Raw genomic sequence first — 14,215 nt, 5'->3', positions numbered from 1 at the left:
TGAATACAAGTTACCTCAAGATCTTATACAGTTAAAGAAGCACTGCATTATTCTGTTATATTTTAAATTAAAAACAATCTTTGATAAATAACTTCTTTGATAAACAACAGATTTATCACTATTATAATTTTTATGTGCATATGTGCATATGCATTGCGTATCTGTTGGACGAGAACTTGAAACAGTAAAAAAGCAGGACAAACAAATCTTTTGGACCCTAAGAAAGACTAAGCAACAAAACATGTTTTACAAAAATTCAATGATGTTTAGATAAGCAAAGGTAGAAAGAGTGCAAACTTGGGAAAAAAATCATTATAAGCAAGACGCATTCTCAATTCAACAGCAATAGGAACTTCTATGGCCTTATGCGGGTAACACAACTAAGATGTTACTCAGACTGAACTCCATTTTAATGAAATTTCTTTTCAGAGTTGACTTACTGAACTACCATAGAGGCAAACTAACTACATTCTTATTTGTAAGTATGAAATTCCTTCCTAACTTAGAGGTGTATAACAATATTTTTACACTTATGAACTTTACCTGACTACATAGCAAAAATCTAACTACAAGCTTCAAAGTGAAATCATGTAATTTTTATTTTAAAAAGAAAAAAGGATTCTTGCTCAAGTAAGTAGCTGTCTGGACAGCAATTTAATTTTCACCTTTTAGAGTAGCCAACAAAAAAAGAAAGTATATTTTTTTGCAAAAGGAAATTATTAGCCTTCTTTAGGAGTAGAAACAGAACAATGTACTACTTACATTCAAAAGTTTCTTCACTGTCGTTGTCTTCTTCAGAACTAATTTCAGCATATTTTGGTTTCTCATTAACTGTGCTACGTTTGCGCTTGTTCATTTTCACACGTTCACAAAGTGGCATGGTGGATTCAATTTCTGCGAGGAGCTCAGGAGGCAACTCCTTTAATACTGACTGATCTATGCTACCTATTAATGGAGACCAAGAAGAATAAACATGAACCTGAGACTAATAATAAGGACACAACACTACAGTCCTTTCTCAAGAACTTCTTACATTTATCCACTAATAAATAATATCACAGTTAGATATACCTGGATGCATTGGACATCCCTTTCTAAAGTTACATTTATTGTTCACACTGCAATTAGAAATTAACATAATGAATTTCAGATAAAATATTTTGTTAGGCATATAAACAAATTCACATTGGTGAATTTCCTTTGTAAAAAGGCATGCTTACTCTACTTCACAAAATGTAGTCTTATTTCGGTTCATAATCTGAATTTAATTTTTTTTCTAACAGTGCTGGTAAATTGAGGATTCATTATGCCTCATTAACAGTTCTATCCATTCTCATTCATGTTATTTAGTGTACATAAACCACTAATCTTCTCTTTTCTAGTAGGTAGAGAAAATCTGTGGCAGAATCTCTGTGGTCTTGTCCCTAAATACAGACCAAATCATTGACATCTCAACCTCTGTCTCAGATTTTATGGTTTTTTTCTTACCTCCTACTAGTAGTTTTATAATACACCCCAAAAAAGTTGGACCACACCAGGTTTCTTTCCCACAGAGAAAAACAGATGTCATCACAGAACTTTCATCACATTTTGAAACTACAATTAGGTGCATATTCAGTCAATATGAAAATGATTTACTGTTAAAATATTTTACAAGTGACACAAGGAAACCAAATTAATCCAAAAGTATTTCTTGGGGGTTTATTTGATGTCTTATCTGTATTTATCAAAGAACCCATTGCACAGATTTAAAAATTATCAGACTAATCTGTTAACCTTGTCCCAACAACAGAACAAATATTGTTGTCATAAGTGCCTCTCTCTCCTTCCCAAGGAATACTATATTACTTATAAATGAAATCACCTGCCTACCTATTGCTATACATACACAAATCCTCCAAGATATCATCTTTTGGATGATAATTCACTTTAATTGCATTTGCTTTATCACTAACATAACTTTCTAAAATTTATTTCCATTTTTACACTAATATCCCATCTTCTCATCCAATATTGGTCTCCTCTCAAAAAAACCCAACCTTAACTAGAACAGTCTCAATATGAGAAAATAGTTTCCAGCAACAAATTTTTTTGCAAGTATCACATTTTGCTGGTTTCACATGTCTCTACATCAATAAAAACTGTCTATAAGCAATGAAACTAATGATCAGATTTTTTTTAATGTAATTCTCAAGTATGTTCAGGGAGTCATCCTGTTTAAGTGTATTAAAAAAAACCCCAAACTTAAAATATTTGATTTCTCAAACTCAGGGAAATAAAGTAGAACTGATTAGCAAAAGTTACCCCTCCTTTCCCCCATGCTGTGGTCACTTATTTATTTGCTTTGGTTGCCACCCTTTGATAAGCACTACCTGACAACTTTACCTAAATTCTCAATATTGCTTCCAAAAATGCTATAAAATGTTTGGTTTAATATGGTGCTGTGAAATTATTATTCTTAGTGGTCTGGACATTTGATTGAAGGTAGGCAGGAGTATGACAGCATGCATAGATCAGTTCCTCTGTGTTATACCAACAGCTGGCTGGATTCTAGCCACATCTAATCTGGATGCCACATAGTCATGCCTGGGCAGTGGAATTGTTATTCTATTCCACTCCACTTTCCCATATCACATCTTATAAGGCAGTTCTTGGTTGATATCATTCCTTTCCCCTCCTTCACTTCTTTTCTCTGATACATCTGTACTTATCTCGTGGTTTGTGTGGGGGAGATGGCTTCTAACTGGCAGAGAATTTTGAGATGTGTTGTGGCCTACTGAGGCCTTGTAGGCCTAAGCTGAGGAGGGCAGTTATGGCCTACTCTCAGGCCTGCTGAGGATGGAAGGGATGGAGGATTCTAGAAGGTTTCAGCCGATAGACTTGGCTTAGCTTGTGGATGTATTCATTCTACCTTTGCCTTTTGCATATATGCACTAGTAAATAGAATCTCCCTTTAAACTTTCAATCAGTGTGCAGTATCTTCATTCTTACTCTTCAAAAGGAGTAAGAGTCATTTCTGTCCTTCAGTCCTGGGTAGCTCGTGGCCTCAAACTGGGACACAAGGGTATTGAGGGAGCTGGTGCAAGTGCTCACCAAGCTGTTTTCCATCATGTACCAGCAGTCCTGGCTGAGGAGGTCCCAACTGACTGGATATCATAGAATCATAGAATGGTCTGGGCAGGAAGGGACCTCCAAAGGTCACGTAGTCCACGCCCCACCCCCACAGTCAGCAGGGGCATCCTCAATTAGACCAGGTTATGCATAGCCCTATCAAGTCTTACCTTGAATATCTCCGAGGATGGAGCCCAAATCACCTCATTGGGCAACCTGTTCCAGTCTTCCACCACCCTCGTAGTAAAGAACATGTTCCTAACATCCAATCTAAACCTTCTCTAGTTTGAAGCCATGGTCCGTAGTCCTATCACCCCAGGACTTTGTAACCAGTGTCTCTCCATCCTTGTAGGCCCCCTTCAGATACTGGAAGACTGCTACTAGATCTTCTTCTCCAGGCTGAACCAACAAAGGGGTCCAGGAAGGTTGGAGCTGCTTCAAGAAAGAACTCCTGCAGGCACAGGAGCAGCAGTGCCATTGAGCCTGCAGATGAGCCGAGGAGGGAGGCAGCCAGGCTGGATGGGCAGGGAGCTGCTGAAGGGATTAAAGATTAAAAAGAGAGTGTATCACCTTTGGAAGAGAGGGGAGGTGTCCCAGGAGAAGTTCAAGGAAGTTGCTAGGTCTTGTAGAAAAAAAATTAGAGAGGCAAAAGCCCATTTGGAGCTCAGGCTGGCCACGGCTGCCAAGGAAAATAAAAAGTGTTTCTTTAAATATCTGAATGGCAGAGAAGGGCCAAGGACAACCTCCAGTCCTTACTAGATAGAGATGGGAACAGAGTGACAAAGGATGAGGAAAAGGCAGAGGTGCTTAACACCTTCTTTGCCTCAATCTTCACTAGTGGGACAGGTTGTCTCCAGGAGAGCTGGACTCCTGAAGTGGTGGATGGAGTCAGGGACCAGTACAGTCCCCCTCTAATCCATGAGGAAGCAGTAAGGGACCTGCTGCATCATTTGGATCCTCACAAGTCCATGGGACCGGATGGGATCCACCCTAGGGTGCTGAGAGAGCTGGAGCTGAGCTGGCCAAGCCACTCTCCATCATTTATCAGCAGTCCTGGCTCACTGGAGAGGTCCCTGAAGACTGGGAGCTGCCAATGTGATACCCATTCACAAGAAGGGTCGTAAGGAGGAGCCAGAAAACTACAGACCTGTGAGCCTGACCTCAGTGCCAGGCAAGGCCATGGAACAGGTCATCTTGGGTGCCATCACAAAGCACCTACAGGATGGCCAAGGGATCAGGCCCAGCCAGCATGGGTTTAGGAAGGGCAGGTCCTGCCTCACCAACCTGATCTCCTTTTATGATCAGGTTCCTGCCTGGTTAATGTAGGGCAGGCTGTGGATGGAGTCTGCCTGGACTTCAGCAAAGCCTTTGACACTGTCTGCCACAAGAAGCTCCTAGCCAAGCTGGCAGCTCATGGCTTGGACAGATTCACTCTGTGCTGGATCAAGAACTGGCTGGATGGCAGAGCCCAGAGAGTGATGGTGAATGGTGCCACATGCAGTTGGCAGCTGTCACTAGTGGTGTTCCCCAAGGATCAGTGCTGGGCCCAGTCCTGTTCAATATCTTTATTGATGATCTGGACGAGGGCATTGAGTCCAGCATCAGTAAGTTTGCAGATGACACCAAGCTAGGAGCAGGTGTTGATCTGTTGGAAGGTAGGAAAGCTCTGCAGAGGGACCTGGACAGGCTGGATGGGTGGGCAGAGGCCAATGGGATGAGATTTAACAAGGCCAAGTGCAGGGTTCTGCACTTTGGCCACAACAACCCCAAGCAGCACTACAGGCTGGGGACTGAGTGGCTGGAGAGCAGGCAGGAGGAAAGGGACCTGGGGGTACTGGCTGATGGTAGGCTGAAGATGAGCCAGCAGTGTGCCCAGGTGGCCAAGAGAGCCAATGGCATCCTGGCCTGCATCAGGAACAGTGTGGCCAGTAGGACAAGGGAGGTTATTCTTCCCCTGTACTCAGCACTGGTCAGGCCACACCTTGAGTACTGTGTCCAGTTCTGGGCCCATCAAATCAAGAAAGATGTTGAGGCGCTGGAATATGTTCAGAGAAGGGCGACCAAAGCTGGAACACAAACCCTATGAGGAGAGGCTGAGGGAGCTGGAGTTGTTTAGCCTGGAGAAGAGGAGGCTAAGGGGGGGACCTGATTGCTTTCTACAACTACCTGTAGGGAGGCTGTGGCCAGGTGGGGGGTGGCCTCTTCTCCCGGGCAACCAGCAACAGAACAAGGGGACACAGTCTCAAGTTGTGCCAGGGGAAGTATAGGCTGGATGTTAGGAGGAAGTTCTTCACAGAGAGAGTGATTGGCATTGGAATGGGCTGCCCAGGGAGGTGGTGGAGGTGTCGTCCCTGGAGGTGTTGAAGCAAAGACTGGATGAGGCACTTAGTGCCATGGTCTAGTTGACTGGATAGGGCTGGGGGATAGGTTGGACTGGATGATCTTGTGGAGGTCTCTTCTAACCTCGTTGATTCTATGATTCTACCCTTTTTAAAAATGGGTGTAGTGTTTCCTTTCTTCCAGTCTTGTAGATGACACCAAATTGGCTGGAAGTGTTTATCTGGTTGAGGGCAGAAAGGATCTGCAAAGGGATCTGGTCAGGCTGGATCAATGGACTGAGATGAGTTGTATGAAGTTTAAGAAAGCTAAGTGTCAGGTCCTGCACTTGGGCCACAGCAACCTCATGGAAGCTCCAGGCTTGGGGCAGAGTGGCTAGAAACTGCCCAGCAGAAAAGGCCTTGGGCATGTTGGTTGACAGCAGGACAAACATGAGCCAGCCGTATGCTCAGGTGGCCACGAATGCCAGCGGCACCCTGGTCTGGATCAGAAATAGTGTGGCCAGCAGGAGTAGGGAAGTGATCATGTCCCTGTACTCGGCACTGGTGAGGTGCCAGACGATTGGAGACACCCATCTACAAAGAGAGCCGAAAGGAAAATCTTGGGAACTCCAGGCCTGTCAGCCTGACCTTGGTAGCTGTGGATGTTGTTTATCTGGACTTCAGTAAAGTCGTTGATACCATCTCCCATGGCACTCTCCTCAATAAACTTGCACCTCATCACATAGTGTCTCATAGACTCTTTGCTAGATGAAAAATTGGCTGGATGGCTGGGCCCAAGGAGTTGTCATAAATGGAGTTAAATCCACCTGATGGCCAGTAACAAATGGTGTCCCCCAGAGACACCATTGGGGACAGTTCTGTTCAATATGTCAATAATCTGGATGAGGGGATCAAGGGCACCATCAGAAAGTTTGCAGATTACACTAAATTGAGCAGGCTTTTGGGCTGCATGCACTTCTCTCCCTAACTTGCTAGCTAATGTCTGCTTACTAAGCTCCCTGGCTGATCCTCCGAACTCACCTTGAACGTAAGGCAAAGTCCATGGTAAATTAGAGGAGTTGGAAGAAGGTGGAAGGGTGGTTGGGAGCCCCTCCTGGGGACTCAGGTTTCTGGGAGGGCTGTTGTGTTTCTGTATTACCTTTTTACCTTGTATATTTCTGAACATAGCTGTATATACTGTAAATACCTGCTTGTATATTCTGCTAAGGTATAAATAGAGCTTCATTCAATTTCCAGATTGACTGAGACTAGTCTGGGTGATTTTCTTAAGTGTGGGAGGGTGGGTAACACCCAAACCATCACAATATGACAACCCCAAGCTACACTACAGGCTTGGGGAAGAGTGGCTGGAAAGGAGCCCAGTGTAAAAGGAGCTGGAGGTGCTGGTGGAGGGTTGTCTGGCCAATAAGGCAAATGACATCCTGGCCTGTATCAAAACCAGCGTTTCCAGCAGGAGTAGGGAAACGATGGTGCCCCTGTACATGGCTCTGGTGAGGCCACAGCTTGCGTACTGTGTTCAGTTCTGTAAACCACAGTATAGGAAAGACATTGAGGTCCTAGAGCATGTCCAGAGAAGATCAATGAAGCTGGTGAGGGGTGTGGAGGGCATGGCATACAAGGAACAGTTGAGTGAGCTGGAATTGTTTAGTCTGGAGAAGAAGGTGTGGCCTGAGCAGTGCTGAGTACAGGGGCAGAATAACCTCCCTCGGCCTACTGGCCACACTGTTCCTGATGCAGGCCAGGATGCCATTGGCTCTCTTGGCCCCTGGGCACACTGCTGGCTCATCTTCAGCCTACCATCTACCAGTACCCCCATGTCCATTTCTTCCGGGCTGCTCTCCAGCCACTGTGTCCCCAGCCTGTAGCGCTGCTTGGGGTTGTTGTGGCCAAAGTGCAGAACTCTGTTGCTTGACACCAAGGAAAAGAGGCTGGGCCCCTCCTCGCTCCAGGCTCCCTTCACGTAGTTGTAGAGAGTGATGAGGCCTCCTCTCAGCCTCCTCTTCTCCAGACTGAACAACCCCAGCTCCCTCAGATGCTCCTTGTAGGCCATGTGCTCCCAGGCCCATCACCAGCCTGGTGGCCCTTCTCTGGACACATTCCAGCACTTGAATGTCCTTCCTATATTGAGGGGCCCAGAACTGAACACAATACCTGAGGTGTGGCTTCACCAATGCTGAGTACAGGGGGATGATGACCTCCCTATTCCTGCTGGCCGCAGTGTTTCTGATACAAGCCAGGATGCCATTGGCTTTCTTGGCCACCTGGGCACACTGCTGACTCATGCTCAGTCAGCTATCAACCAATACCCCCAGGTCCCTCTCCAAGTTGCAGCTTTCCAAGCACACATCCCCAAATCTGTAGCTTACCATGGGGTTGTTGTGATCCAAGTGGAGGACCTAACACTTGGCCTTGTTGAGCTTCATACAATTAGCCTTGGCCTATCAGTCTAACCTGGCCAGATCCTGCTGTGAGGCTTCCCTACCCTCTAGCAGATGAGCACAGCCACTGAGGGTGTACTCAATCCCCTCATCCAGATCATGGATAGAGATATTAAAGAGGACAGGCCCCAGTACTGAACCCTGGGGGACACCACTGGTGACTGGGCACCAGCCAGCTTTAGCTCCATTCACCACCACTCTGTGGGCCTGGCCATCCAGTTTTTTACCCAGTGTGGAGGTCACTGATCCAAGCCTTGTGCCATGAATTTCTGAAGGAGAGTGCTGTGGGAGACAGTGTCAAAGGCTTTAGTAAAGTCCAGGTAGACAATGTCCATGGCCCTTCCCGCATCCACTAGGCAGGTCACCTTGTTGCGGAAGGAGATCAGGTTAGTCAGGCAGGACCTGCCTTTCATAAACCTCTGCTGACTGGGCCTGATTGCCTGGTTGTCATGTATGTGCTGTGTGATGGCACTCAGGATGACCTCCTCCATAACCTTCCCTGGCACTGAGGTCAGACTGACAGGCCTGTAGTTCCTTGGATCATCCTTCTGGCTCTTCTTGTAGATGGGTGTCACATTTGCTGGTCTCCACTCAGCTGGGACCTCCTGAGTTAGCCAGGACTGTTGACAAATAATGGCGAGTGGCTTGGTGAGCACATCTGCCAGCTCCTTAAGTACCCCTGGGTAGATTCCATCTGGTCCCATAGACTCGTGCACATCTAAGTGACATAACAGGCTGTTGATCACTTCCTCCTGAATTGTGGGGTCTGCTTTCTGATCCCTATCCCTGTCTTCTAGTTCCAGAGTGTGCTGGTTTGAGGCTAATTGAAATATTTTACTGAGAGAAATTATATCCTAGGCTGTGAGGAGAAAACAGCGAGCTATATCACTCAGTCTTCTGCTGTGAGAAGCAAATAATCAAAACATAAAATAAGACACTCACTTCTTCTCAGTTCTCACTGCTGCTTCTCTCTGTCAGTGTGGTTGCATCTGCCTTAAACACTTTAATCTGACCTAACCCTTATTCCTCTAACCTTCTTGTCGTCTTGTGAGTGACAGTGGTCCAACTTGGAGTCTTTGGCAGAGAGCTCCAAGTGAGACACGTGGTCACCCACTTTATTTCTGAGTCGTAACTACAGAGGCTCAGAGGCAAATTGCACCACAACAAAGAAAGAAATACTAGCAGCCTATGAAGGAGTGAAATCAGTGATTGGAACAGTCACAATTGCTGTTAGCTCCTAGATTGCCAGTTCTAAACTAGATTTTTGAAGGCAAAGGTTCTTCACCGCATCATTCCACAGATCCAACCTGGTCTAAATGGATGGCTTTGATAACTTAACAAGCACAAATCGGTAATCTGGATTGCCCTGGTCTGGTGGAGGTGATCACCAACTGGCCGGAAGGCACAGACTGTACCAAACCTCCAGAGGAGAAAATAACTCGTGCTGAGGAAGCTCCTCCCTATGGTGATCTCTCTGATCAGGAAAAGAACTATGCTTGGTTCACAGATGGTTCCTGTCGTCTTGTTAGGAATAAGCAAAGATGGAAGTCAGCAGTCTGGAGTCCTACCAGGAGAGTTACTGAAGCGAGAGATGGAGAAGGAGAATCCAGTCAGTTCGCTGAGGTAAAAGCTGTCCAACTTGCTCTTGATGTGGCTGCACATGAGAATTGGCCTATCCTTTACCTCTACACCGACTCATGGATGGTAGCCAATTCCCTGTGGGGTTAGCTAAAGGACTGGGAATAGAATGGTTGGCAGGTGAAAAGAAAGCTCATTTGGTGTGCTGATCTATGGCAGGACATTGATGCATGACTGGAGAGAATTCCAGTGAAGGTGCGGCACGTAGACGCACACATGCCTAAGAGCAGAGCCACTGAGGAACACCAACATAACCAGCAGGCAGACCAAGCTGCTAAGATTTCTCAAGGTGATACAAGCTCTGATCTTGATCTTGATTGGAAACACCGAGGTGACCTGTCCTTAGCATGGTGGGCCCATGATTCGTCTGGACATCAAGGCAGAGATGTACAAGTGTGCTAGTTTGAAGCCTGGCAGATTGACTACATAACTTTACCTCGATCTCGTTCTGGCAAGCAGTATGAGCTAACGATGGAAGAGGCCAGCACTGGATGGCTGGAAACCTCTCCAGTTCCACATGCTACTGCACGTAACACCATTCTTGTCTTGGAGAGACAAATCATGTGGAACATGGAACTCCAGAGAGAATCAAATCAGACAGTGGCACTCATTTCAAGAACAAGCTTGTGAGAAACTGGGCCAAAGAACAGAGTATTGAGTGGATCTGCCACATACCCTACTATGCACCAGCTTCAGGGATGATTGAACAATACATCGGTTTGCTGAAACCCACCCTAAAGGCCATGGGGGGGGTGGAACTTTGAAAATCTGGGAGAAGCATTTAGCACAAGCAGGACCTGCACAATCAGATTTGGTCCAAACAATAGAGCCTGATAAAGTTCCTGTTGTACATGAAAAGGCTCCATTCATTAAAACTACGTGTTTTTTTCTTCAGGCAAAGGGAAATCTATTCAAGGGGTGGTGTCTGCTGAAGGTCCTGGCCATACATACTAGATAATGCAGGAGAATGGTGAAATCCAGTGTATTCCACAGAGAAATTTAACTTTAGCTGAGAAGTCTACATTCAGAGTGCATAATACAAACTGTTTAGAGTTTTCATCTCATCTGTGAGTAGACAGTTTCCTGTTTTCTGAGCTTTTGAATCACCTACATCAAAGATAGCTGGAATGAAGTGTAAACTGAACTTGTGCTATTCATTATTGTAAATATTGGTTTTGATTAGACAGATAGTTCTCAGCAAAACATGGAGTGATTTAGAGGGGTGGATTGTGCTGTTTTGAGACTAATTGAAATATATTACTGAGAGAAATTAAATCCTTGGCTGTGAGGAGAAAACAGCTACCTATATCACTCAGTCTTCTGCTGAGAGAAGCAAGTAGTAGAAATATAAAATAAGACAGATCTCACACACTTTTCAGTTCTCACTGCTGCTTCTCTCCGTCAGTCTGTGTGGTTGCATCTGCATTAACACTTTAATCCGACCTAACCCTTTTTCCTCTAAACTTCTTGTCGTCTTTTTGACATCTCACCTCAGATCCCTGCAGATTTATCATGTGAGATATAGGGGGATTGATCTGGTTATTTCTGAAGGGAGGGAAAGAGGGGGAAGGGGGGGAGGAGGTTTGAGTCAGGAGCCTCCTGACAGTCCGACTGTTTCAGGAGGGATTTTGTGTTTCTGTATTACTTTTAACTTGTATATAACTGTAAATATTTGTGTATATTATATATATATATATATGCTTGTAAATTGTGCTAAACTGTAAATATAGCTTCCTTAACTTCCAGCTGACTGAGTCTAGTCTCGTGAATTTGTGCGGGTAACTCCCAAACCATCACATGGAGGCAGAACACTCAAGGAGCAACTTGTGTCACTGACAAATATTGAGGCAAAATGGGTTCAGCAGCTCAGCCTTTTCTTTGTCTTTGGTCATCAGATTCTCTCCTACATCCAGTAATGGGTGGACATTCTCCCTAGCTCTTCTTTTACTGTTAACATCCTTATAAAAACACTTTTTCTTATCTTTAATGACACTGCCCAGATTGAGTTCTAGTTGAACTTTGGCCTTTCTATTTTTTTCCTTACATTTCCTTGCAAGAGCATTGTATTCTTCCTGAGTTGCCTGCCCCTTCTTCCACAGCCAGTAGACTTTCCTTTTCTTCCTGAATTCTACCCAAAGCTCTCAGCCAGACCAGTCTTCTGCCCTATCATAGAATCAACCAGGTTGGAAGAGACCTCCAAGATCATCCAGTCCAACCTATCCCCCAGCCCTAGCCAGTCAACTAGACCATGGCACTGAGTGCCTCATCCAGTCGTTTCTTGAACACCTCCAGGGACGGTGCCTCCACCACCTCCCTGGGCAGCCCATTCCAATGGGAAATCACTCTCTCTGTGAAGAACTTCCTCCTAACATCCATCCTATGCTTTCCCCAGCACAACTTGAGACTGTGTCCCCTTGTTCTATTTCTGGTTGCCTGGGAGAAGAGGCCACCCCCCACCTGGCTACAATGTCCCTTCAGGTAGTTGTAGACAGCAATGAGGTCACCCCTGAGCCTCCTCTTCTCTAGGCTAAACAATCCCAGCTCCCTCAGCCTCTCCTCATAGGGTTTGTGTTCCAGGCCTTTCACCAGTTTCATCGCCCTCCTCTGGACAGGTTCCAGCACCTCAACATCTCTCTTGAATTGAGAGGCCCAGAACTGGACACAGTACTCAAGGTGTGCCCTGACGACTTGTCTTCTGATGCATGGGGACAGCTTGTTCCTGTGCCTTGAAGATTTTCCTCTTGAGCAATGTCCAGCCTTCCTGGATTCCCTTGTCCTTCAGAACTACCTCCCAGGGGATGCCATCAACCAGTCTTCTAAGCAAGTCGAAGTCTGCCATCCAGAAGCCCAAGGATGTAGTTCTATTGACTCCACTCCTAACTTCACTAAAAATTAAAAACTCCACCATCTCATAGTCACTTTGTCCAAGATGGTCACCATCCTTTACATCTCCTAATAGTCCTTCTCTGTTTACAAGCAGCAGGTCTAGTAGTGAGCCATCCCTTCTTGACTGATTCACCAGCTTTGTTAGGAAATTACATTTCCTAACACTCCAAGAACATCTAGAACTGCTTCCTGTCTGCTGTGTTTTATTTCCAGTAGACTTCCAGGAGCAAGGGCTAGCGATTCTGAGGCCTTCCCCAGACACCTATAATATACTTCATCAACTCCATCGTCCTGGTGGAGTGGTCTATAGCTGACCCTCATTATGACATCTGATTTGTTGCCCTTTCCCCCTGATTCTTACCAACAAGCATTCAATCCTATCATCACTGTCATTGACATGCTCGAGACAGTTGAGGCCCTCACTGACATACACGGCCACCCCACCACCTCCTTGTGGGTGTACCACTTCTGAAGAGCCTATAGCTATCCAACACCTTACTCCAGGTATGGGATTCATCCCACTATGTTTCTGTCAGGGCAATAATATCATATTGTTCTGATGGATGATATCTTCAAGCTCTTCTTGCTTATTACCCATCCTCTATGCATTTGCAGAGATACCCTTCAGTAGGGCTTGATCACTTTCAGGCACTACCGTGAATGCTAGCTCATGAATGACCCTTGCACCTTCTTTATCACATGTCCGCTACATCCCCTGAGACAGCAGTGGTGCCATCTCACCACCCCACAGGTGTTCCAGGATGTTTCCAGCAAGCCTAGTCCTTCCCTGCCAGGGTCTGAGAAGAATTGAGCAGAACTGAGCAGTCTGAAAATAAGGAGAACAGGCAGGGTAATGCTAAGGTCGCTCTTATAAGAAGCACAGCTGCAGGAAAGCGGCCTTAGGAAGGCTAGCAGAGAAGCTGAGAAAGTGGGCTGCTATCTGTAGCTGAGCTGTGCGAGGGGGCCTTAAAGGGGGGCAGGCTGGTCAGCTCTGGGAACAACCGAATGTTGCTGTTAGTGGAGTCTATCAAAAGTACATATGCCTGTACTGAATCCACTATATAAGTATCACTCTTAGCTTCAATAAACAGATTGACCTTCTAAGTATCATATTGGTATAAGCTCATGTCTTGCCGGTCTCCCGCATGGCCTTTGAGGAACCCAGCACTTCCCCTTTCCAATCTAGTTTAAAGCTCTGTCAAGAAGCTCAACCAACTCCCATGATAAAACCTTTCTCCCCTTTTGGGTGAGGTGTACCCCATCTGTTGCCAGCAGGCTTGGCATCATGTAAATCAACCCATGATCAAAAACCCCAACATTCTGCTGGTGGCATCAGGCTCAAAGCCAAGAATTAATTTGGCAGATCTTCCTCAATCTATTTGAGTTGGTACCCACTACTGGGGAGCTGGAGGAGAACACTACCTCTGCTCCCACTCCCTTGACCTGTTGACCCAGGGCTCTGAAGTCCCTCTTGACAGCCCTCTCCTCCATCTGGTTGGAGGCAGGGCCCCTCTGACTGGAATCACTTGTGTCTTCTGAAGATGCTTTGGGAGTCCCTTCAGGAGGATCAGAAGTAGTACCAGCTTGTCTGCTCTTTTTGGGTGACTTTCCACTGGAAACTGAGGCAGCATTCTTCAGGGTAGAATTCCCCTGTAATTCACATAATCATGCAGCTAGGACTGGAGTGGGTTTTCCATCCCAATTCCTCATGCCCTTCCCATGGTCACGCAAGTAAAACCACAGGGTATGCCATAGTGTGTACCTCCCAGATTCTCTCCCCTGGACAGGGAAGCACCTGCTCCC

General features: G+C 45.8%; 1 protein-coding gene across 3 annotated transcripts in view; it reads right to left on the bottom strand.

Moving 5' to 3' along the window:
• Positions 1-14,215, bottom strand: part of LOC135173778 (nipped-B-like protein) — a 265,346-nt gene that overhangs the window by 81,816 nt on the left and 169,315 nt on the right. For all 3 annotated transcript variants that reach the window (XM_064140921.1, XM_064140923.1, XM_064140922.1), the window contains one exon: positions 763-945. In XM_064140921.1, the coding sequence (XP_063996991.1) occupies positions 763-945 (183 nt within the window). The remainder of the gene's footprint in view (positions 1-762; positions 946-14,215) is intronic.

This window comes from Pogoniulus pusillus (genome assembly GCF_015220805.1).
Source record: "Pogoniulus pusillus isolate bPogPus1 chromosome W unlocalized genomic scaffold, bPogPus1.pri SUPER_W_unloc_1, whole genome shotgun sequence".
NCBI lineage: Eukaryota > Metazoa > Chordata > Aves > Piciformes > Lybiidae > Pogoniulus > Pogoniulus pusillus.
Note: the sequence above shows the minus strand (reverse complement) of the source record. Positions and strands in the feature narration are given on the sequence as shown.